The following is a 24015-nucleotide window of genomic DNA, read 5'->3' as shown; positions in this document are numbered from 1 at the left end:
TCATGTTTAAAGTATTTTTCTTTAGTTTTACAATCAGTTATTGTGTCTGTAGCTCTGACTGTTGCCAAAATTGCAGGTGACCTAAATTCAGCAGGACAGGCAGCATTATCAACGGGCTCATCTCATCCAAAAGGTTTCATCAGACAGTGTTACTTTCTTCAATTCACCACATCTGTGTCGGTCAACAGTTGGGCTCCTCACAGTTGTGTGTCACTTCCTCAAAGGTTTGAAGTGATGTGTGTGTCTGAAGAGCTTCTGCCTTTGATACATCACCTGATGATGTCACAATACTCACAGAATGAAACTCCTCCTTTGAAGCTGCTTTGAAGAATTTCCAAAATAATGTCATGTAAAGACAGAACAGATCTGAGTTAGTTTGATCAACTCGGAGTGAAACGCGTGCAAAACAACAGCCATTGAGGGACTTAAAAGCAAAGATCTCTGGATGTTTTGACCCCCCCCCCCCCCCCCCCTTTTTTTTTTTTTTTTTAAATCAAAACATCAGAATGAAGTTACATTAAAACACTTTACAGCAGCAGGTCTAGACCAAACTCTGCATAAAGTTATTTCGATTTTTATTATGAGAGCAGGTGGAGGGGTTATCCAATACATGAAGCTGGGGTTTGATGACTGTGGTGTCTGGAGTACAAATCCCAAAGATAAAGCCAAATGAATCCGATCCAGAATGAAGGGCTCAATTCAGTATCAAATGACTTTGAAGGGGCTCATTGGTACTCAGTCTGATAGACAGGTTGGTGGTTTAGATGATGAGACTATAGAAGCTAACTAAGCTAAGAGAGATTCAGAGATGAGAATGATATCACAGATTGTTTGAAATCACAGATCATTAGAGAGCTCAGCAGAAAAAGAGGCAGAGAAGGGAATGACCTGCAGCGTCTGTACTAGGCTGAAACCAAACGTGGGAAGCCTAGTACATAACCTATATATAACCCTAACCCTATTTATGATATTTATATTTAATTGTTTTTTTTTTTTTGTTGTTTTTTTTTTACGATGTAGTCTGTAATTTATTTTGTAAATTATTAAATTGGTCCTGCAAAATATAAGAGATACATAGCATTTTATTTGACTGTAAAATCCACTTATATAGCAAAATTGTGTCACAAAATGATATTATTTATTATATAACATTATTTGCGTATGAAATGATATAAACTTATATTAGACAGTTGTAATTATATGTTGATATTTCCTTGAAAACCATGTATATTTAACCAAAGCTAATTGTGTTTATTATGCAACAATGCTCAACACTCAGAGCATGAAATGGTTCAAATGCTTTTTTGGTCGATTATGATATGCAAGAATATATTAGCCCAGAGTTTAAATGTATCTTAAATGTGATAAAGACTTAAAGATCACATACCGACTCCTACATTTCACCAAAAGGTGCTAAAGAGAAGCACCTAAAGGTAGATCATCCACTTTGGTGACTCTTTTAACCCAACTGTTGCAAAAGATTCATCATCCTGCTGATCTACACACATAGAAAGCTTTAAGGTACAACTTGTTGCCATTAATTTCAACAACACCTCTGTGTTTGAAATAGAATGAGAAGTGGAGCAGATCTGCGTGTTGATTGGTGGTGGAAGAATTTGGTGTTGGGCAAAGAGGAAAAAAACAAAAACAAGATACAGTTTAAAAGAAGACCCATCATCAGCTATTATTTAGTTGAATAGCTTTTTACACATTTATTAATACTCAAGTTTGTCTGACAATTTTTGTAAATAATCATGATAAAAACAAAATCAAGGTGTGAGTAAAATTTATCTCATACTTGATTTCACCTTGATGCGCACAGGACCTGTCAATATGCAGCATTCACTGCTTATATGTATCAGGATGATGTATGTAAGTATGAAGCTGAGAAAATATATTTCCTCATATTTTGACTTGAGTTTGTTAATCATTCAGAGACCAAAATATATATATATATATATTCCTGTAAAGGTCTCTTTTCTTTTCTAGTAATCATTTGCAGAAATCAATTAAGCAAACAGAATACACTGCAGTTATTCAAGTCAGCTCAGACTCTCCTCACCTAAAGTAAATAAGAAATACAAAATTGCAAAGTAGTTTGTCACTGATTTTAACCCCAGTGTGGAATCTGTGACAACAAAATGTAGCTGTTAAGCAATCCATGTATGTCCTTTGTTTCTCAGTGTGGATTGCTTATACATGTACTATTGATTCAAAAGAGAAAAAATAGTTTTATGTGTGTGTGTGTGTGTATGTGCATATTCCAAGGAAATTTGGAGAGAGGAAAGGAAGTCCAACAAAGGTCATAGGGCAAGTGATGAAATAAATGCCTTCATTCATAAATCCATGCACTGCCATATTAGAGGATTTTTCTCCTTTTTGTTAATAATAATAATAATAATAATAATAATAATAATAATATCAACGATAATAATTGTACAAATAAGTAATAACTCTGATTTTTGTATAACAAAGAAATTAAATTGAAGAGCTGAATAGAAGAATAGTCCCAAGAAACACTGTCAACATTTGTCAATATTGAATTTACAAAATCCAAGTGCCAAAATAATTGTCTCTTTTTCTAGATAATTATTGCAGTAGGGCAAACCGTGAGGAATAATTCATTTATGAATATTGTCTTAATGTTTTAATTCTTAGGGTGTGTGTGTGTGTGTGAAGAATAAATGTAAATACACCAGCTTTTTATCCTGTCCTGCCAAAATGTGGCTCCTTTTTCGGTCTGGCCAGTTATCAGTCAGTTAGCGCTTCAGAAAGACAACTCTGGCTGGTCAAAAAAATCCAGTATTCAATGCTCGGATAAATAAAATCACAGAAGGAGTGAGATTGACCTCCTGAGGTGCTGGATCTGTCTGACAGATAATATCCACAGCAACTTTTGTATGAAGCAAAATAAAATTCATCAAGATTCAGCGAGTGCAACATTTATCAATGTCTTGACTGCCCTTTGCAGTTTGTTGAACTAAACTTCATCAGTTTGTTTCAGTGATGAGCAGGAACTCCACTGAGAGTGAAGCTCTGCTGGGGTTTGAATGCAGGATGACCTGTTTACAAGACAGACACTTTAAGCAGCTAAGCGTCAGTACTGCCAGTTTCTCTGCAGTCTGTGTCTGAAACCACGTTTGTGTCTGTATCGTAGAGGAAGAAAACACAAATGGGAAAATAACACTCAGTCACACTAAATGTACAGTTGTCACTGTGCTGCTCCTGACTCAGTGATGCTGTTGGATGCTTATAGGGCCGCCGTTCTTAAAGTGTGGGCTCCACCCCACTGGTGGGGAATAGAGACATGACAGGTGGGGTGTGACAGACTGGAGGAAATGTTCCTTTTCATTCTCATCTTTGTTAATGCTGTCTTTATTGACAACAAAGATCAGAACAAAACACCCACACACCAACAAATGAAGCATGGAGTCATCATCAGCAAACCCAGGTGGCTGCTACATGGGTTAAACTTGTGACCTTCAGGGGAATTAGCTCAAATGGTAGACCTGATGATGACTCCATGCAGGGCGTTAATGATTACTTTGTGTGTGGGTGTTTTTGAATGTCAGACCTTTGTAGTCCATAAAGAAAGGATGAAATTGAAATGGAATGGATTTGTTAACCCATCTAGCAGCCACCTGGGTGAAAACAGTAGCTGGTGTTTGCTGATGATGACTCAGGGTGTTAATGATTACTTTGTGTGTGGGTGTTTTTGAATGTCAGATCTTTGTAGTGGGGTTGAATCCTGCCTGTCCATGTTGCAGCCTGCTGTTCTAGGTAGAATAAATGTCTGACTTTAGTTCCTTCTTGAACGCTCTCTAAAGATCCTTGGAACCTGTTTAAGGTTAATTCAAAGTTTATCTGGATGGACTGTATCTGCTTTCAAAGCTGTTGTCAGATCTTTCTGTTTTTTCTACACAACTCCAATACCAGTTAGTCAGCAAAATATGACGAGCCAAGTCCACTGTGACAAATAACAAAGGATTTTCTTTCTCATAAAATAAACTGTCACATTAATGTCCTGAATGTGCTGTGTGTAAAAAATGAGGTTCATCAAAACAAAGTCAGAACCAGAGCTCAGGCTGTTGGTACACAAACAAAGAAAGGCATACTTGTGGATTCACAAGATTATATCAGGATCTGACCTTTTCCTGTTCCATCAGTAACCATCAAAGGAGATGCTGATTCTGTGATGTCACAAAGGTTCTAATGACATCACAGAGATCAAGACTCCTCTGACTTTTTCTCATGACCTCCACAGTAGAGTTCACTCTAAAGTTAAAGAAGTTAAAGAAACTCCAAAGACAATCATGGTCCTGCCAGATACCTTTGAGTTCTGCCGACAGAAGCAACAACAAAACTGGAACTATTTGGACTGAACTGGATTTGAAACCTTCACTGTTGGACTTTGGAGAAGTCGGTGGTGAACATCCAGCACAAATTTAGATAGTCATACAGTGGTAGTGTGGCCGAGCGGTCCAAGGCGCTGGATTAAGGCTCCAGTCTCTTCTGAGGTGTGGGTTCGAGTCCCACCACTGCTTTCTTGTCAATGAAAACTAATCAGCTGATTCAGGCATTTTTGGTCTCCCTGTGAACAAAATTTAGAGATCACAGTGAAAGACCATACCAACACCAGGTGGGCTGAAATATCACAGACAAACAGTCAGTGATGTTTTTCCATCACTTGGTCCATGAAAGCAACTAACCATGGTTGGCAGGACTTGAACCCACGCAGGGAAACACCAATGGATTTCTAGTCCATCACCTTAACCACTCGGCCACAACATCCAGGCACATGATAGCACATCAGTCCCCTCAGAGAGAATCTGCCCTTAAAACCTCCTGTCGCACTGAAAATGTATTCTGAAATGAACATATCGCAAAGAAGTGGATAACCAGAGACCAAACTCCTCAACATAAAGTTGTTTGCATGCAAATTCATGCACATGATGATTCAGGATGTTCCACACCTCATTTATCAACATTTATAAAGAGTTACACAACACTGAAATGAACCTGTTCAAGTCGGAGCAGCTTTCCTTAGTTCTTACTGTCAAGGAAGGAAACATGGTCCAACAGATCATAGTGTAAGATCAAAGAACACAGATGGGAAATGACCTTTTGACAGATTTAGATTTAGTGGGATTTGAACCCACGCCTCCAGGGGAGGTTTTTCACTCAGACAGCTGTTTGCCACTGTTGGTAGAGGGCGGCCCTCCTTTCTACCATGTCCTGTTTCTCCAGCATTCTGGGGCTGGGGGGCTCACAGTGGGTGGAGTCTGCTGAATGTCTCTCCTGGCTTGCCAATTCTGATCCTGGTGTAGAAGGCAACACCTGGCAGGTCTTGTAGGCACTCTGGACCCTCCAGATGTGCTCCATCCTCCCACTGCCCAGCAGGGTAACGCCAAAGGAGTCATTGCTACTGTTTCATCTGAAAATTCTGTCATTCCGTGAATCAAAATGGCAGCATTACATGACGACAGTCACTTCACTTGCATGGTACATCGCACAATACTGTAATTAATATTTAAATACTGAACATTCACTGCATGCACAGATAACCTGGCATTAAGTGCATCTGTGTTATGATTTAAATCAATTTTGACTTGACTTAATGGAATAAATTAGCAAACGCTGTTGACGAGGACGTCTGAATTGACTATGCTCTACTCTGCATTGCCATCATATTGGAGGTGGGTTTGTCTATGCAGTCAGCATTGGTGGTTCAGTGGTAGAATTCTCACCTCCCATGCCAGAGGCCCGGGTTCAATTCGTGAACTTCTGACTTTAGGTCCATACTGAATGATCAATGAAACATGTTGAAAGATCCTTATTGACAGCATTGTTGCGCTTTGCTACATCTGAGCTCAAGATACAAATAAAATAATCAAAAATCGCTTTTATTTTGAAATGCATTTTTGGCACGACTGCTCTTGTTCTTTCTGTAGTTAAAAGTGTTAAGGAGTTGAAACGCAACAAACAATGATGAAAATAAAGATTAGGCAGAATGAATGTGATGCAGATTTTTACAGAACATCCAACCTTCCAACCACCATCCTTTCAGTTAGCAGCCGAACCTGCTGACCGATTGCGCCACAGAGACAGCTAATTTTTGGTAATTCATTTAATTTTTGGTAGGATGACTATGCTGACTGGATAACTGAGAGATCAGAGTGTTAGACAAGATAAGTACTTCCTGTGCTTCATTAGCAGTGCTGCAGATTGACCCCGGGACCTCATACATGCAAAACATACGCTGTCCCACTGAGCTACATCCCCTGCATGGTCTGGTAGCATTAGCAGCTTTATCAGCTTTAACTAGTGAGTTTTGTCAATGACCTGTATTTATGACCAAAAATCAAACCCGGGCTGCAGCAGTGAGAGCACAGAATCCTAGCCACTACACCACCAGGGAGTGTGCTATTGCCACGACATTAATTTTAAGGACTGAACTTCACAAGCACCAAATCCCAGTCAATAGACCACCAGGGAGCATTCTAATGTTCATACAACCATTTTTGTGGACTGAACTTCCATCAAAGGCTAGCAGAGAGACAACAAGGTAAAGCAAAGCGCAACACTGTCCTGAGGATCTATCCCACATCGGTAACTCGAAGTGATGGTGGCCATTGGTGCAACATTGGGTTGATCCGGCCACATGCAATGGTGGTATAGCGGTAAGCATATTTTAGTCGAAAGTATGTTTTAACCGTGGTTGGCAGGATTCAAACCTGCGCGGGAAAACCCCAATGGATTTCTAGTCCATCGCCTTAACCACTCGGCCACAACATTGCAGTTGTGGTTTTCTCCAGTTTTCATACTGCTGTTCAAAAACATCATGTTTCAGTCAGTTGGTGGCTCTAAATTGTCTGTCTCTCTTTAGCCCTGATAAAGGAGGAGGGTTGGAATTGTGACAAACAAGAAATGAAGAATAGACAGAGGACAGTTCATTTGTAGTTCAAAACATATTCAGGGTGTTTTTTCAGACAATGCTAAATAACTTCTTTTCTTAGCAACATCCAAATGTTAGAAACTCAGTGTTGCTCTCCATGAAAAGCAGCAGTCAGCACTGCCTGGATACAACAGTGGTCAGGGCTGTATCATGAGTGTTTATATTGAATGTGCTGGAGAGTTAATATTATAATCTCAGTAATTTACTCATTGACAGAGTCTGTCATTTATACTCCAGAACTCTTTGTGGCTTCTGGCAGCTGCAACTGTGTTGCTTTTTACTCTAATTATTGATTTATAGTCTTTATATTTCCTTCCTTCCTTCCTATTTGTATTTTCACTGCAGTTACTCATGTTAACCACTCTGAGACATTTTTAACAGCTAAAGAGTGTTAAATAAAAACTTGGTGGTAATATAATGTTTTTTGTGTTAATTTAAGAGCAGATAAAACAGAGCAGGAACACTAAAGTAAGGGGCGGGGGGTGAAAACGACAGGAGGGTTAAAGAGCAGATTCTCTCTGAGGGGACGGATGTTGCCACAATGTTTAAGGTGATGTTGAGCTGAACAGGACTTGTATTGAACACACAGAGGGAGTGCACCGTTCCTGGAGATACTGCAATACCAGGTCGATGCGTGGAGTGGACGGAGCAAGCCCCTATTCCATCTCCCTGTTCCAAAAATCTATTTAATATATGGTCCTGGGTAGGGGACGTATCAGATATTAAACTGATAAGAACAGATACTACACTTGATCTTAGCCAAAAGGCCGAGAAGCGATACCGCTCAGCTGTCGGAGGTAACGGAGTGTTTCTCCGCACCGACCCGCTCAGTGAGGGGTCAGAGTCGGCTTCAGTAACAACATCACTCCGAGAGAGAGACACAAACAGAAGACATGAAGAAATGAAGGAGGGATCAGAAAACAACCACAGACATGTTATTTTCACAAAGTTACGTTGTAGAGCAAAGAAAACGTCTCTTCTTGGTCACCTGTAAAACTTCATATCTATGTCAATGTCGGATTCTCTGAAGATTCGGCTCTCCTCGACTGGACTCGGCTTTTTTCGACCGAAAGAGAATTTTAAAATGAAAGAGTAACTTAAAACCACAAATGACTGAAAACACATATATTTAAAATAGCATTCAAAGTCATTTTAACCAGCATTACTGCCATCATTTTATCTTAACAAAAAGTCTGTTATGTCCATTTAATGCTAACATACAATGGAAAACGCCATAGACCGGCTAACGGGATTAGCATCAGTACCGCGATCATTTTAAAGCGTCAGTGAATTTATTCCAACTCCAACATGGCAGTAATACAGACATGTACAACAACACTTACAGACATGTATTCTCTCAGCTCTTACAGAACAATAAAACTGCAGGAATTTAGTTTCTACCTGTCTGTTTCTAGAGAAGAGTTAGAAGACAGAAAATGCTTATGGAAATACTTAAAGCATCAGACTTTTCATTTTCACATTATTAGATTATTTATTATTTATCAGTGAATTCAAACTCTTCAAATGCTTCATGAATTTCACCAGCAGGTGTCGCCATCCATTTTGGTGACTTCCTCCCATGTGTCCCCTCAGTTGTCGTTGTCATTAACGTGGCTGCAGCTTGACCTTTTGCAGGAAAATGGAAAATGAAATAAAACTTCGAACTGAACTGAAAAAAGGAGCAGTGCTGAAAACGAGGTCAGGAAGTTTTGCTGCAAGCTAAATGCTGGAAATTCACCACTCGTGAGTTTTGAAACAAACTTCCGTCTTCCTGCAGCACCTGTAGCAAATATTCACCGGAGTTCAGGTAAGAACTTTAATGAGAACTCAAACGCTGAATTTCTGTAAAGTTTTCTTTTCTCTGTTTGGACGTGAAACTGTTCTTAAACATCATTTAATAGACATGATTAACAGAGCCCTCCTTGTTTAAGGTCGGTACGTCGTTATGCTAACATAGCTAATTTAGCTAGCATGCTAACGTATCTTAATCAGGTAATTTATCCACGTTAGCATGGAAACAGTAACTTAGTTAGCTACGTGGGGAGGAGGTTTGTCCACATCTGGTTATGGATGGCTGGCTCCTGTGTGCAGGGGGAGGACGTGGAGATGCTTCTGTCTCTCTTTAGCCCTGATAAAGGAGGAGGGTTGGAATTGTGACAAACAAGAAATTAATAATAGACAGAGGAGAGTTCATTTGTAGTTCAAAACATATTCAGGGTGTTTTTTCATACAATGCTAAATAACTTCTTTTCTTAGCAACATCCAAATGTTAGAAACTCACTGCTGCTCTCCATGAAAAGCAGCAGTCAGCACTGTCTGGATACAACAGTGGTCAGGGCTGTATAATGTGTGTTTATATTGAATGTGGTGGAGAGTTAATATTATAATCTCAGTAATTTACTCATTGACAGAGTCTGTCATTTATACTCCAGAACTCTTTGTGGCTTCTGGCAGCTGCAACTGTGTTGCTTTTTACTCTAATTATTGATTTATAGTCTTTATATTTCCTTACTTTTATAGTTGTGAAATGCAGTTTTGTGTCTTTTCCATGGGGTTGGTTGGTCAGATGCAGCAAACCCAGCCCCTTGTATGTGAACGTGCAACAATCTAAATGGAAAACCAGGGTTCAATTTGCAAGTTGATAACAGCTTTGTGAGACCACCTATCAGGATTGTGGATGTCTGGGTAAGTGAAGCTGGATCACTAAAACAGATCCCAGGCATGTTAATCCAGCTTTGTGATACAGGCCTCTGGTTCCTCAGTGTCTCTTAGCTCTTTGAAGGAGGCAGCATCTTTTGAAGAGACACCCTGATCTGCAGTGGTCTAGTTGCAGGATGATCTGCTGATGCTGAAGATGTTATGTGTCTCACCAGAGAACTCTAGATATACACTGTAGAAAAACAAACTGTCCCCTTACACACTGTAGACAAACACTCTTTAAACTATACCATCTTCATAAATGTTATATATTATGACATTATGCCATTTCTAATCTGATCATTGTAGACAAACATAACTGTGAATCTGAGCATGTGTAATAATGTTTTCTACTAGTATTAAAAGATAAAGGCTCATTTATTTGTCCCATATTGTACAACAAATTATATAAATCAAAGGCCATTGGAGCTTTGTGATCTACCTGATGTGGATTATTTCTGTCTGTTAATGATTGACTTCAATTCATTCCAAAGTTCAGCGCTGCTCTGGTATCAGATTTTCCTGTAAGTCATATTCAGTTTTACACAGAGAGCTCAGACTGTGTTTGGATCAACAACTTTAGAAAACCTGCTGTCAGATATACATGTAGATATTGTCTTTATTTTTTTCATGGAAGCTGCAGTTAAAGTTCACCTTCACTCATCAGCTGCATGAAGATCAGTTCGACCATCAGGTAACGTAACCAACAGCCTTCATCCTGTTTGTGTCAGTGAATGTTGAACCAATTTGAAAACAGATTATAAAGTCAACAAAATGGAAATATTAAAAGATTTAGCTACAGTGACGTATGAAATACTGAACTTCACTCCTGCTGACTCTTAAAAATAAATTATTATTTATTATTTAGGAATTGGCATTTACAAATTTGATTTGAAAACTGACAGTTTGATGCTCATATTTGGGGCCATGATGATCATTTTCAACCAGCTACCTTCTCAGATATATAAAGAAGAGTTACTAACTCAGATCGGCTGTTGAAGAGCTGAAGAACATGACAAAAAGACAGGGAGATAGACAAAGTGATAAAAGAACACAAACTGCTCAGTTCTGTTTAATGTTCACTATTAAAGGAAACTGTTAATTTCATTTAAATGTTGCAGTCAGTGAATGCTTTAATCGTGATGATGAACCATCAAACTCCTCACAGCTCCCTGTTCAGATTCCAGATAAAGAGGGTTGGTTGTGGATGATGTGGTTACTTAGTAACAAGATCTCTTAAAGTTTTTGTGTTGAAGACATGAACTCATAAAATTACTGCTGAAAACATCAGCATGATATCAGTTAAACCAGCAGAATGTCATCTGACAATTCACCAAAAGAAAAGCTGAAGATAGTGAAGTGTGAGCAATTCTTTTTTTTTTTTCTATTAAGAATGAATATAATTCTATCCTGAGAAAAATTTCACGATACACTTTAATAATTCTGATAAGGATCTTTAAAGGATCGATAAACCGAAACATGCACGATCTACATCAGTCAGATTATTATTCTTTGTGATAAGGATAGATCATCAAGTGTAGAGAGCAGCAGGGTCCCCTCTCCTCCTCCAGCAGCATCGCACACTAATGTTGTGAGCAGTAATGTATTTCTTGGCCACAGCTCGAAATCAGACTGCTTCTTTTTCATTTCCGTGACAATCTGTTGCTGAGGATTAACAGTGTTCTCTTCTAAAGTTACTTTCTGCCATTCACCTTGTTTCATTTAGTTGCGAGGATCAGAACGTAGGCTTTCAAATAATAATAATTTTCTTTTGTCAGTATGATCAATCACTGTTTCCTCTTCAGTAAAATTGAGCATATTCTTCTTTGCATACTTATTCAATAATGATATTTTTCCCAAAGAAAAATACAAAACTAAATGCAAACCAGGTCGTTGAGGGTGTGTTGGTTATCTTCATCTAGTAGACAGATAATAGAACTTCATCACATCCTGTTTGTTTCCTGTAATGAGGAAGAAAACTGGTTCAGTAACATTAATGTAAAATCTTTCCATTATGTTCCAGATCAAAGATGAGCCAACAATAATTTCTTAGGAAAATATTTTTTATTGTTTATCACCATAGTCCATAAGAACACTGATTGAAAACATGTAATATTCAAGGTCTGTGACTCCTGAAAACATTGTCTCAGTTCTGTTGCTTTTTAATAACAAAACCAAAAAACATGGAAGTGGACAGTTTAAACTGAAGACAGTAGAGAAGAAGGTGATGATTAGAAAAGAGATGTCAGTTCAAGGTTGAAGCAAACAGCAAAATACAAAAAAATAAGAAACACTTGCCCCTGGACATTTATGTTTTGTCTTGTTTTTACATCATTTTCCTCTTTATTACATGATATTGTCCTCTTTGGCAATTACTAAGGTATATGAATAGTAGAAATTAGAATTGAATATTGAAATAATACAGAAATCCAGATTTCTCATGGCTCCATCTGTTGGTTAAACTCAGAATTACATAGTTGTTGTTGGATCTGAATAATTTGTTTACTGCTTACTGATATTTTAAAATTTAATCAAGACTTAGAAGTTCACATTGTTGCAGCACATTTACATCTTCTTCTGCTGAGTTGAGGGTCAGGAGGTTAGAGGTGTTGCAGAATCACAGCACCATCCCAAAGAGTCCTCTGGCACTGATTTGGTTTCTAACACAGGTTAGAACGGTTTTCATGTCACTAAAGTTTTTTAAAATTGAACTCTGAAGTTATGAGGATGTGACTTTTCCTCAGATCAAACAGACACCAGGACTGAAGAGGGAGAACAAGCAGCTTCTTCTCTTCACATGAAGCTGGAAAGTGTCAGAAAGTCTCCCTGAAGTGAGTTCAGCAGGTGAGAATCTGAAAATGTGTGAACAGGATCACAGTGATCACACTGAGCTGTTTATTTACCTTCCTTCCTTTCTTCCTATTTACAGACCTAATCTATCAGTATTTTATCTGGAATTTGTAGTGAATAGTTTCTTCACTTTGTTCTTGCTCTGATGTAAAGTAAGATTCTTAGACTTGGTAAACTCAAGATTTTAAATCACCAGAGTTAAACCAGATTTTATTTCTTAAAAGGTGTTTAAATGGTCACCACAAATTAATCTAAAGTGAAGCAGAAATTTTCATCCATTTAACTTTCTTGATAAGGCTTAAGTTGATTTCCTTGACCTGGCGTGCAGTGTTGAGCCATGACAGAACATGTCAAAACTGGTCTAAAATCTTGGATGAGCTTGGCTGAGTGAATTGAACTCTTACTGTTAATTGTACATTTTTAGTATTTCTAGATGCAGTGAAGCCATTGAAAATGAAGCACTCCTTGTTTTTATTGTTTGGAATCCTTTGAGGCAAAACAGAAATCTTTAAATTGTCAAGTGAATTGCTCAATGAGATGACATGAATTAAATCACAATTCCATCAACACATGCCACAGTTAGATACCACCATCTAACTGACAGACGGAAGAAGCACCATCAGACCTGAGATACATTTCTCTGAAACTTTCAGATTACTGACAGATCAGACTGATTTCTATGTGATGTTGTGGAGGCACTCTGTTTCAATAATGTGTCAAAGAAAAAAATGTTTGAGATGCATCCTGAACATCAGATGAGAGAACCACCTCCTCTGGTCTGGGGTTACCTGACAGGTCAGACTGGTTTAGTTGTAACATTTTGTTTCTTTTTGTTTTTTTAACTTGGCTTCTGAAGGAATGATTTTGGCCCTCAAAAATTTATTACTTTAAAATTCTAGACCTTCAAACGTCCCAACCTATGGTGATCACACCTATGTCAAGGTTCTATAATTCTTCAACTTGCACTGCTAAAAGTAAATGGTGATCTGAGTTTGTTTGAAATTTAGTGTTAATGCCAAAGTATAACATTGAAGATTGGTATTAACATGAATCAGGAATGCTCTCTGTTTATAACAGAATCTGACTGAAAGCAACACACAGAGAGAAAAGTCTCACAGTTTGTTGTTGGGAGTTAAAGGCTGAAGTTAATGACAGTAATGATGATGATTGTGTCCTCTGATGTAAATCCTGTGTTAATGAATCTTTTTGTTGTGTTTGTGTGAAGGTGGAGGCTCAGCTATGAATCAGTGTGAGGACAGAGAGGAGGGAGCCCCTCCCTCTAAAACCACTCTGTGTGGGGAACATGAGAGTCAGACCAAAGCTCAGAGGTGAGATGAGGATCTCTAACTGTCCATCTGTCAGAGCTCAGCACTCAGATCACTGCTCCATCATTATTCACTCTCACTGTCACTTAGGTTTTTTACTGCTTCAGTTTTTTTTTTTTTTTTTTTTTTTTTTTTTTTTTTTTTTGTCCTTGTCTCCATTGGGAGCACAACCAGGATGTGGAGATTCGTTCATTCATATTCACCAGTGCATCACAGGGCCAACACACACAGACAGACAGACAAACAATCTGCCACTCTCACACTCAGACATACGGACATGGCTATTGTGGAGCAACACCACTAACCACGATGCGGCTGTGCTGCCTGCATGTAGAGATATATTTTTTATTTGATTTGCACATTTCAATAATACTTCATGCTACATTCTTCATGTGAGTCAAATGGAATAACATCCAAACAGACAAAGTGATATGTAACTGTCATTAAAATGAACAAAAATATTGCACAATAAAAGAAGCTGGATGACTTGTGGCTAAACAAATGAAAGCTGGACTTATTGGACTGATTTATTTTAAAGTGATAATTTTCTGCCCACTTTCTTGGTTGTTAGTTCTTTTACTGTCAGCTCTGTTTCTACTAGAGACCAGGAGTCAGGACCAGATTCTCCTGAACTGAGCTGTGTGTCAATGAAGAGTGATGGGTCTATGGGTCATCCTATTAACTTTAAGGGAGGACAACAGTCTGCCGTATCCAGCTGTGTGTCCATGAAGAGTGATCAGTCTATGGATGATTTTATCAAAGAAAAAAGGTAAAAGCTGATCATTTGTTGTTGTTTGACTCATTAAAGGTATCAAAGCTTGTCTATCAGTTTCTCTGCTGTTCATAGAAAACTCCTGGAACAAACTGTGTGTTTGTGTCTTTTCTCCTCAGAGTTCAGTCTGACAAACATCATCACACAGACCTGGACTCCATATTTATGGTGTGTAAATGTTCATCCAGTGACTACAACAGACACCAACAAAGACTTGAGTTTGAAGCTGCACTCTTTAGACCAGTAGAGCTTTACTCTGTGACAGACAGGAGTTGAATTGGGATTGAACAGGTTTGGGGTGGGAGAGAGTGGGAGAGGACTGGGAGTTGTAGTTCACCACAGAGCAATAATCCATCAGCCTCAACAGATATGTTCTGTATGAATATGGTCTGTTGGAGACTTTTACAAAACATTTCTGCTCCTTCTTCTTCATCTACAGTGAATCCTAAAGAAAAGTTTATTTAGTTGTTTTCCAGATAATTTCAGCTGTGACTTAATAACAAAGACCAAAGTTAATCAGATTCAGTCCTGGACCTCCATGGACTCTGTCTCTACAGGGTTTAAAGATGGAATAATTCATCAGTGAACTAGTTCAGGTGGTCTGATCCATCTTCAGCCACAGTCACAGTTAATAGCCTGAATTTTCACTTCCTAAGTTGATGTGTTGAAGGGCTGTATCAGTTTGGTCTTCATGTGATGATCAGGATCTCTGTGTTGTCAGAATCTAAAGTCAAACTTAGTAAGTGACACCAGTGAAGTTAGTTTAGTGAAGTCAGCAGGTCTGAATCTTTCTGTGTAGCTCTGGAAAGAGACGTGGCAGCAGATGATACAGCAGCAGCTAAAGTTGAACTCTGCTGACTGATGATCTGATGCTTTGATCCATCACTTTGTACTGAGAGTGAACTTTACACAGGATGTTATTGTGTTCCAGCTGCTGGAGGAGAACATCGTCTGTTTTGTGAAGAACGAGCTGAAGAAAATCAAAAGGAGTCTGAGTCCAGATTACCCACAATTCATGAAGAATGAGGATGATGAGGTGGATGAAGAGCAGAGGAGCAGAGAGGCATGTCTGAAGATCACAGTGAACTTCCTGAGGAGGATGAAGCAGGAGGAGCTGGCTGACTGTCTGCAGAGCAGTAAGAGGATTTAACTTGATGGATCAATTAGACATTTACATCTCAGGAGATGGAGAGAAATATGGAATATTCTTATTCGTTAGGAGAAGTAAACACAACCCTTGTAGTTTGAATTTTTTAAATCCCTTTTGTTATTTTTGTTCATTCAGAAACTCATAGTCTTGTTTGTCACCGTAAACTCAAATCTGGCCTGAAGAAGAAGTTCCAGTGTGTGTTTGAGGGGATCTCTAAAGCAGGAAACCCAACCCTTCTGAATCAGATCTACACAGAGCTCTACATCACAGAGGGAGGGACTGGAGAGGTCAATGAGGAACATGAGGTCAGACAGATTGAAACAGCATCCAGGAAACAGGACAGAGCAGAAACAAGCATCGGACAAGAAGACATCTTTAAACCCCCACCTGGAAGAGACCAACCAATCAGAACAGTGATGACAAAGGGAGTGGCTGGCATTGGGAAAACCGTCTTAACACAGAAGTTCACTCTGGACTGGGCTGAAGACAAAGCCAACCAGGACATAGAGTTCACATTCCCCTTCACCTTCAGAGAGCTGAATGTGCTGAAAGAGAAGAAGTTCAGCTTGGTGGAACTTGTTCATCTCTTCTTCACTGAAACCAAAGAAGCAGGAATGTGCAGCTTTGATCACTTCCAGGTTGTGTTCATCTTTGACGGTCTGGATGAGTGTCGACTTCCTCTGGACTTCCACAACACTGAGGTCCTGACTGATCCTACAGAGTCCACCTCAGTGGACGTGCTGCTGACAAACCTCATCAGGGGGAAACTGCTTCCCTCTGCTCACCTCTGGATAACCACAAGACCTGCAGCAGCCAATCAGATCCCTCCTCAGTGTGTTGACATGGTGACAGAGGTCAGAGGGTTCAATGACCCCCAGAAGGAGGAGTACTTCAGGAAGAGGTTCAGACATGAGGAGCAGGCCAGCAGGATCATCTCCCACATCAAGACCTCACGAAGCCTCCACATCATGTGCCACATCCCAGTCTTCTGCTGGATCACTGCTACAGTTCTGGAGGAGGTGTTGAAGACCAGAGAGGGAGGAGAGCTGCCCAAGACCCTGACTGAGATGTACATCCACTTCCTGGTGGTTCAGTCCAAACTGAAGAAGGTCAAGTACGATGGAGGAGCTGAGTCAGATCCACACTGGAGTCCAGAGACCAGGAAGATGATTGAGTCTCTGGGAAAAGTGGCTTTTGAGCAGCTGCAGAAAGGAAACCTGATCTTCTATGAATCAGACCTGACAGAGTGTGGCATCGATATCAGAGCAGCATCAGTTTACTCAGGAGTGTTGACACAGATCTTCAAAGAGGAGACAGGGCTGTACCAGGACAAGGTCTTCTGCTTCGTCCATCTGAGTGTTCAGGAGTTTCTGGCTGCTCTTCATGTCCATCTGACCTTCATCAACTCTGGAGTCAATCTGATGTCAGAAAAACAGACAACCTCCTTTTGGTCAAAACTGTTTTGGAACAAACCTGAACCTTTAATTGTCTATCAGAGTGCTGTGCATAAGGCCTTCCAGAGTCCAAATGGACACCTGGACTTGTTCCTCCGGTTCCTTCTGGGTCTTTCACTGCAGATCAACCAAACTCTCCTACGAGGCCTGGTGACACAGACAGGAAGTAGCTCAAAGACCAATCAGAAAACAGTCCAGTACATCAAGACAAAGATCAGTGAGAATCTGTCTCCAGAGAAAAGTATCAACCTGTTTCACTGTCTGAATGAACTGAATGATGGTTCTCTGGTGGAGGAGATCCAACAGTCCCTGAGATCAGGACATCTCTCCACAGATAAACTGTCTCCTGCTCAATGGTCAGCTCTGGTCTTCATCTTACTGTCATCAGAAAAAGATCTGGACGTGTTTGACCTGAAGAAATACTCTGCTTCAGAGGAGGCTCTTCTGAGGCTGCTGCCAGTGGTCAAAGCCTCCAACAAAGTTCTGTATGTGCAAATAAATACATCTAGATCAACTGGATCTTTTTTTAGTTTAGAATCCAAAACATATTTCTTTAATAATTTATCTTATTTTACTGATTCCTCCTCAGACTGAGTGGCTGTAACCTCTCAGACAGAAGCTGTGAAGCTCTGTCCTCAGTCCTCAGCTCCCAGTCCTCTAGTCTGAGAGATCTGGACCTGAGTAACAACAACCTGCAGGATTCAGGAGTGAAGCTGCTGTGTGCTGGACTGAAGAGTCCACACTGTGAGCTGGAAACACTCTGGTCAGAATTCATGTTTTGTGTCAAGACTTTTTATATATTATTTTTCATTAAATCAGCTAAAATGAAGTGGTTTGTAGATTTGGGAGATTGTCATCAGTATATCTCTTTTAAACATCAGGAGAAAAAAGTAGTTTACCCATTACTTATTAAGTTGTGCATCCTGTTTTTTTTTTTGTTTGTTTGTTTGTTTGTTTGTTTGTTGTTGTTGTTTGTTTTTTTTTGGGGGGGGGTTGTGTTATGTGCATAATTTGAGTATCTGTTTGTATGTTGTGTGTATAACCTGTGTATTTGTTTGTACTTTGGTGTGCTCTGCCTGCTGCGAAACTGGAATTGGACATGGGGCGCGCACATACACGCAGGATGCCGCCCTGTGAAGAAGGAGGGCAAAAGACAATATATACAGATGACCAAATGTCATAACAGTGTTCTTATTAAGACAGGAGATTCTTCATTTTGGCTTCCTGCAAACATCCATAATATCACAACATCATTTATGAATGAAAATATCAGAGAAATCACTCATATAGAATATTAATTTCAGCTCACTGGCCCAGGGATGGTGATGAAATATCTTTTTAGTATTTCTATGATCAGGCAGCTTCACAGATCTGTTCCACAGCTGGAGCATTTGTCTCTTATGTCTGATACTCGAGGGCTCCCAACCCAAATCACCATGAAGAGCCAACACTGAGGTCCATTTGTGTACTGCTGTAAGATAACCAATAGCTCTATGTGACTGAGTATTACAAAGAGAATATTCACAGAATCCCCAGACAGCAGAAGCATCGTCTGACTTGTTCAGTCCAGAACCCAGGGCTCTACCTGCAGACTGAGCTAAAACACTGACAGCTGGGTTGAAGGTCATGTGTTGCTCCAACATCAGGCCAAGACATTGCATCTTCAAATTATGTTAATGATGAGATTGGTTTTCTGTCTAGAACTTCTGCAGCTTGTTTGTAGACTGTTTGACTGGTTTTAGAGTGGACCTACCTGCCAGAGCTCAGATTGTTATACAGGAGTTCATATGTGGCAGAATCAGAGACTCATGTTTTATTTCTGCTCTCAGATTAATATGATGTTACAGTTGTGGTGACTCCGACCTGCAGACAGGTTTATGAGGGAAAGTCCTCTTCAGGTTTTTAACATTTAAACTGTTAAAGGGTAGAAAGCAACTTTGGGAAAGTGATTTTTAATCATTTAAAATGAACATTTGAATTTATCTTCACAATGTTGACAGTTTGAGTCAGTTCAGGTTCTTTCAAGCGTTTCATTTTCTCATAAAATTTTGTCACTTTTTATTTTTGACTTTTGGTTCAGTTGTTCGACTTTCATTCGAAAACAGATTTTTATTAATTTAATTAATTTATTTATTAATTTAATTTGAAAATTACATTTTAATTTCACAGTTTATCAATCTTCTATTTTTGAAAGGGGTCATCATACATTAATATTTGTATGTTAATAATCAGATTTTAGTCTGTGGTTTATTTTATTTATTTATTTGCGTGTTGAATTGAAAGCAACTACACTTAGGTTTGTCTAAGAAGATGTTTGGCCTCTTATCTCAGGGGCTTCATCAGTTCAACCCATCGGTCTGACTAGTCCTCACTAGTCTGACAGACAGTGGAGTTGGACCCAGGTATTTAACCTCTGTAGGAGTGTTCACAAAGCTCCTTGTGACAACAGCCCATTAGAGGAGTTCCACTGACCTTTGTTAGTCCGCTACTGTAGATACATTTGTGTGTCATTTCTGTTGTGGAAATTCTCTGCTGCTGGTGAAGAATGAAATACAGACTTTTGCCAGCTGACAAGTTTTTATTTTCTTTGCAAAGAAAAGGTCAATCATCACACGAGCTGTAAAAATGAAGAAAGACCCCAATTATGGGGAGATCCAAACATTCCTACTTGAGGAACGCCCCCAACCCAAAGGTGTGTGTTCACACCCTCTGGTCTGCCCAACACGATCTGACATCCTGGAGAGGAAAAGGGAAGTGGGGTATCCCAAGTAGATCAAATGTGAGGAACTGAAATGACTATTACATTTCATAGAAATGTTCAACCCACATGGGTTTATAAGGCATGTATTGCTGTTGTAACAACAAACTGTCATGTCTGCACATAAGCATACACAAATACATTTTTATCCTTTCTTCAAGTAATAATGGGCATATATTCAAGAAAACAAATTAACAAACCAAAGATTTTGCTGTGTTAATGAAGCCTTGGAAATAGAATCAGCTACTACATGAATGCCTTTAAGAAGGAACTCATGTTTCTCAGAATCATCAAAATCAAAGAAATCAACATAAATATAAAACAACAAAAACACCTCTGAGATGCTCGTACGCAGAATAACAAAACTAAAAATGGATCTGACTTTCTACTTCATCCAGTTTGCATCGTGAACAAATCCGGTCTTCCTCAGGTGTGGCATTAAAGCTCCCTGTTTCTGGGACTAATGGAAGTGTTCCTGAACACAACTGTCCATAATGATCTTTCTTTTAGTTTGTCTTTTGGTTTTCTGTGTAGAGCTTCTGCAGCTTGTTTGTAGACTGTTTGACTGGTTTTAGAGTGGACTTACCTGCCAGAGCTCAGATTGTTATACAGGAGTTCATATGTGGCAGAATCAGAGATAGAAATAAAGTTTGGCTGACTTTGCTGTTTGGTTATTTCTGATGTGTTAAAATCACAATGTTGCCAGTTTGAGTCAGTTCAGGTTCTTTACAGTGTTGTTTCATTTTCTCATTAAATCTTGTCACTGTTTGTATTTGACTGTTGTGAAGCTGCTTCCTGTTGGTTCAGCTGTTTGACTTTCATTTTCTCAACGTCTGCTTTCTAAACCTTCAGCTCTGAACAGATGATGAAACATTGAACACTTTCAAGCAGGAACTTTGTCTCCTAAAGTCACATCTTTTATTCTTTACTCAGGTTGGAGCGCTGCAGTTTGTCAGAGATCAGCTGTTCTTCTCTGGTCTCAGCTCTGAAGTCCAACCCCTCCCATCTCAGAGAACTGGACCTGAGTCACAACAACCTGAAGAATTCAGGACTGAAGGATCTGTGTGGTTTTCTGGAGAGTCCTCACTGTAGACTGGAGACTCTGAGGTCAGACTCATGTTTTATTTCTGCTCTCAGATTAATATGATGTTACAGTTGTGGTGACTCTGACCTGCAGACAGGTTTATATTTATGAGGGAAAATCCTCTTCAGGTTTAACGCATTTAAACTGTTAAATGGTTTGAAAGTAACTTTGGAAAACAGATTTCTAGTAATTTAAAAATGACATTTTAATTGCAAGCAGTTTATCAATCAATCTTGTATTTCTGAAAGGGGACATCGTCCATTAATGAATATTTGTATGTTAATTTGCAGATTTCAGTCTGGTTCATTTCATTTATTTATTTGAATCTGATCTCACAAAAAGGCCCAACCCACATGCGTTTCTAAGACTCTCATATCTTCATATAAGCATGCACAAATACATTATTAATCTTTTTTCAAGTAATGACGTTGCATAATATATTCAACAAAACAAAGACAGTAGGTTCTTCATTTTGGCTTCCTCCAAACATCCAGAGACCGTTTATCTCTCTGATTTAGGAACAGTTTGTTTATAATATCTGTAATATCACAACATCATTTATGAATGAAAATATCAGAGAAATCACTCATATAGAATATTAATTTCAGCTCACTGGCCCAGGGATGGTGAATGAAATATCTTTTTAGTAATTCTATGATCAGGCAGCTTCACAGATCTGTTCCACAGCTGGAGCATTTGTCTCTTATGTCTGATACTCGAGGGCTCCCAACCCAAATCACCATGAAGAGCCAACACTGAGGTCAATCTGTGTACTGCTGTAAGATAACCAATAGCTCTATGATGCTGAGTATTACAAAGAGAATATTCACAGAATCCCCAGACAGCAGAAGCATCGTCTGACACACACACACACACACACACACACACACACACACACACACACACACACACACACATATTATAGAACAGTGTGAAAGTATGAACTCCCAGATGAACACAGTGTTCATGAAATCTTGTCATTGTTTGTATTTGACTGTTTTGAAATTGCTTCCTGTTGATTCAGCTGTTTGAATTTCATTTTCTCAACGTCTGCTTTCTAAACCTTCAGCTCTGAAAAGAATGATGACAAATTGAACACTCTCAAGCAGGAACTTTGTCTCCTAAAGTCACATCTTTTATTCTTTACTCAGGTTGATGAACTGCAGTTTGTCAGAGATCAGCTGTTCTTCTCTGGTCTCAGCTCTGAAGTCCAACCCCTCCCATCTCAGAGAACTGGACCTGAGTCTGAACCAGCTGAAGGATTCAGGACTGAAGGATCTGTGTGGTTTTCTGGAGAGTCCTCACTGCAGACTGGAGACTCTGAGGTCAGACTCATGTTTTATTTCTGCTCTCAGATTAATATGATGTTACAGTTGTGGTGACTCTGACCTGCAGACATCAGGCTGATATTATACTGATCCTCACTGAGGATCTTCATGCTGACGTCTGTTTTCTTCTTCTCTGGTTTAGTCCAGTCAGTGTGGCAGAGAAATGTTGAACTACAGATTTAAAACTTAAAAAAATTATAAAAATCCTTCATGTTTCAATGACAGGAAACATTTTTCATCACTGACATGGACAAATATATATTCAGTGGTGTCGGAATCATTCACTCTGGAACAATTCGATTCGATTTGGATTTTTGGGGCTATGATTCGATTCTAAATTGATTCTTTATTCAAAATGATTTTCAATTAAAAACAATTCCATTCATAGTCATTTCTGCTTCAATCTATAGGCGTGCAAAGGATCCTCATGATCTATTCCAGTCTGCTTTGCATGACAAAATGACGAATGGAGACATTAAAGTGTCTTTTTCACATTTATTAAGTTTTAAACATTTATCCATGCTCAGATGGAATTGTTGCAACTGTTGTTTAATACAATATCACATATTGCTTGAATAGCAAAAATAAAAGTGTCTCTTAAAAAAAAAAAAAAAAAGAGCAGTTAAACATGCTGCCTTTTAAATTTTAAGGAAAGTGCCTTTTCAAATGTGTGTGGACCACAACTGCTACTCTGAGCAGCAAGCTATAAAATAAGTCATGTCAAGCTCAGTAAAAACCAAAATGAGTCAGAATCTTTGCCTGCAACGAGGACGGGGCCTGTTGAATCTCTCTTTCCTCCATTATTGTAGTTTCCTCCTTGTTTTGGTGCATGTGTATGTTCCAGAGCCAGCTCTGTGGTGACGTCAGACAGCGTCTTTGTCAGCATTGTTTTATTTTTTAAATCGATTTTGAGAAATTTTGAATCGATTCTGAATCATAGTAAAGGAGAATTGTGATTCTTATATTAATCATTTTTTTTCTTTGGGTACAGCACTAATATTCAGTGTTTCGACTATAAAGTCATGTGACTCAAGCAGACTGAAAGATTCAGACCAAACTCAGCATGTTAAACGTGGTCACCGCTGAATTAAGTGAAAATGTTCCAGATGTTGTGAATCATGTTGACTTGATGAAACATTGAACGCTTTCAAGCAGGAACTTTGTCTCCTAAAGTCACATCTTTTATTCTTTACTCAGGTTGGAGAACTGCAGATTGCAGTTTTAACTTTGGAAAACAGATTTTTATTAAATTGAAAAAGACGTTTTAATTTCTTGCAGTTTATCAATCAATCTTGTATATTTGAAAGGGGACATCATATATTCATATATATTTGTATGTTAGTATGAAGATTTGAGTCTGTGGTTTATTTCATTTATTAATTTATTTATTTGCGTGTCATTCATAAAAATGTCCAACCCACATGGGTTTATAAGACGTATTTAAACATCCAGTGGCTGTTGTAACAACCTGAACGCTCATATATCTGCATATAAACATACACAAATACATTTTTTTCCTTTTCTCAGGTCATAATAGTCCATTTTAAACAAAACAATCAACCAAAGAAAAATATTTTGCCTTCTTTCCCAAACCACAGAAATAAAATCATCTACCACAAGTCCCTTCACTAAAACATAATTC

General features: G+C 38.9%; 1 protein-coding gene and 2 non-coding genes across 3 annotated transcripts in view; 2 read left to right on the top strand and 1 right to left on the bottom strand.

Annotated features, from left to right (window-relative positions):
- Nucleotides 1–24015, top strand: part of LOC115053713 (NACHT, LRR and PYD domains-containing protein 12-like) — a gene marked incomplete at its 3' end in the record, with an annotated part of 135820 nt that overhangs the window by 51053 nt on the left and 60752 nt on the right. Inside the window, exon 6 of the mRNA XM_029518516.1 lies at nt 22197–22370. Coding sequence (XP_029374376.1) covers nt 22197–22370 — 174 coding nt within the window. The remainder of the gene's footprint in view (nt 1–22196; nt 22371–24015) is intronic.
- On the top strand, nt 4463–4544 carry trnal-aag (transfer RNA leucine (anticodon AAG)). Its single transcript has one exon. It is a non-coding gene; the product is annotated as a tRNA-Leu (tRNA).
- LOC115058103 (U2 spliceosomal RNA) lies at nt 7545–7734 on the bottom strand. Its single transcript, XR_003842025.1, has one exon. It is a non-coding gene; the product is annotated as a U2 spliceosomal RNA (small nuclear RNA).

Source organism: Echeneis naucrates, chromosome 2 (assembly GCF_900963305.1).
Source record: "Echeneis naucrates chromosome 2, fEcheNa1.1, whole genome shotgun sequence".
NCBI classification, from domain to species: domain Eukaryota; kingdom Metazoa; phylum Chordata; class Actinopteri; order Carangiformes; family Echeneidae; genus Echeneis; species Echeneis naucrates.
Note: the sequence above shows the minus strand (reverse complement) of the source record. Positions and strands in the feature narration are given on the sequence as shown.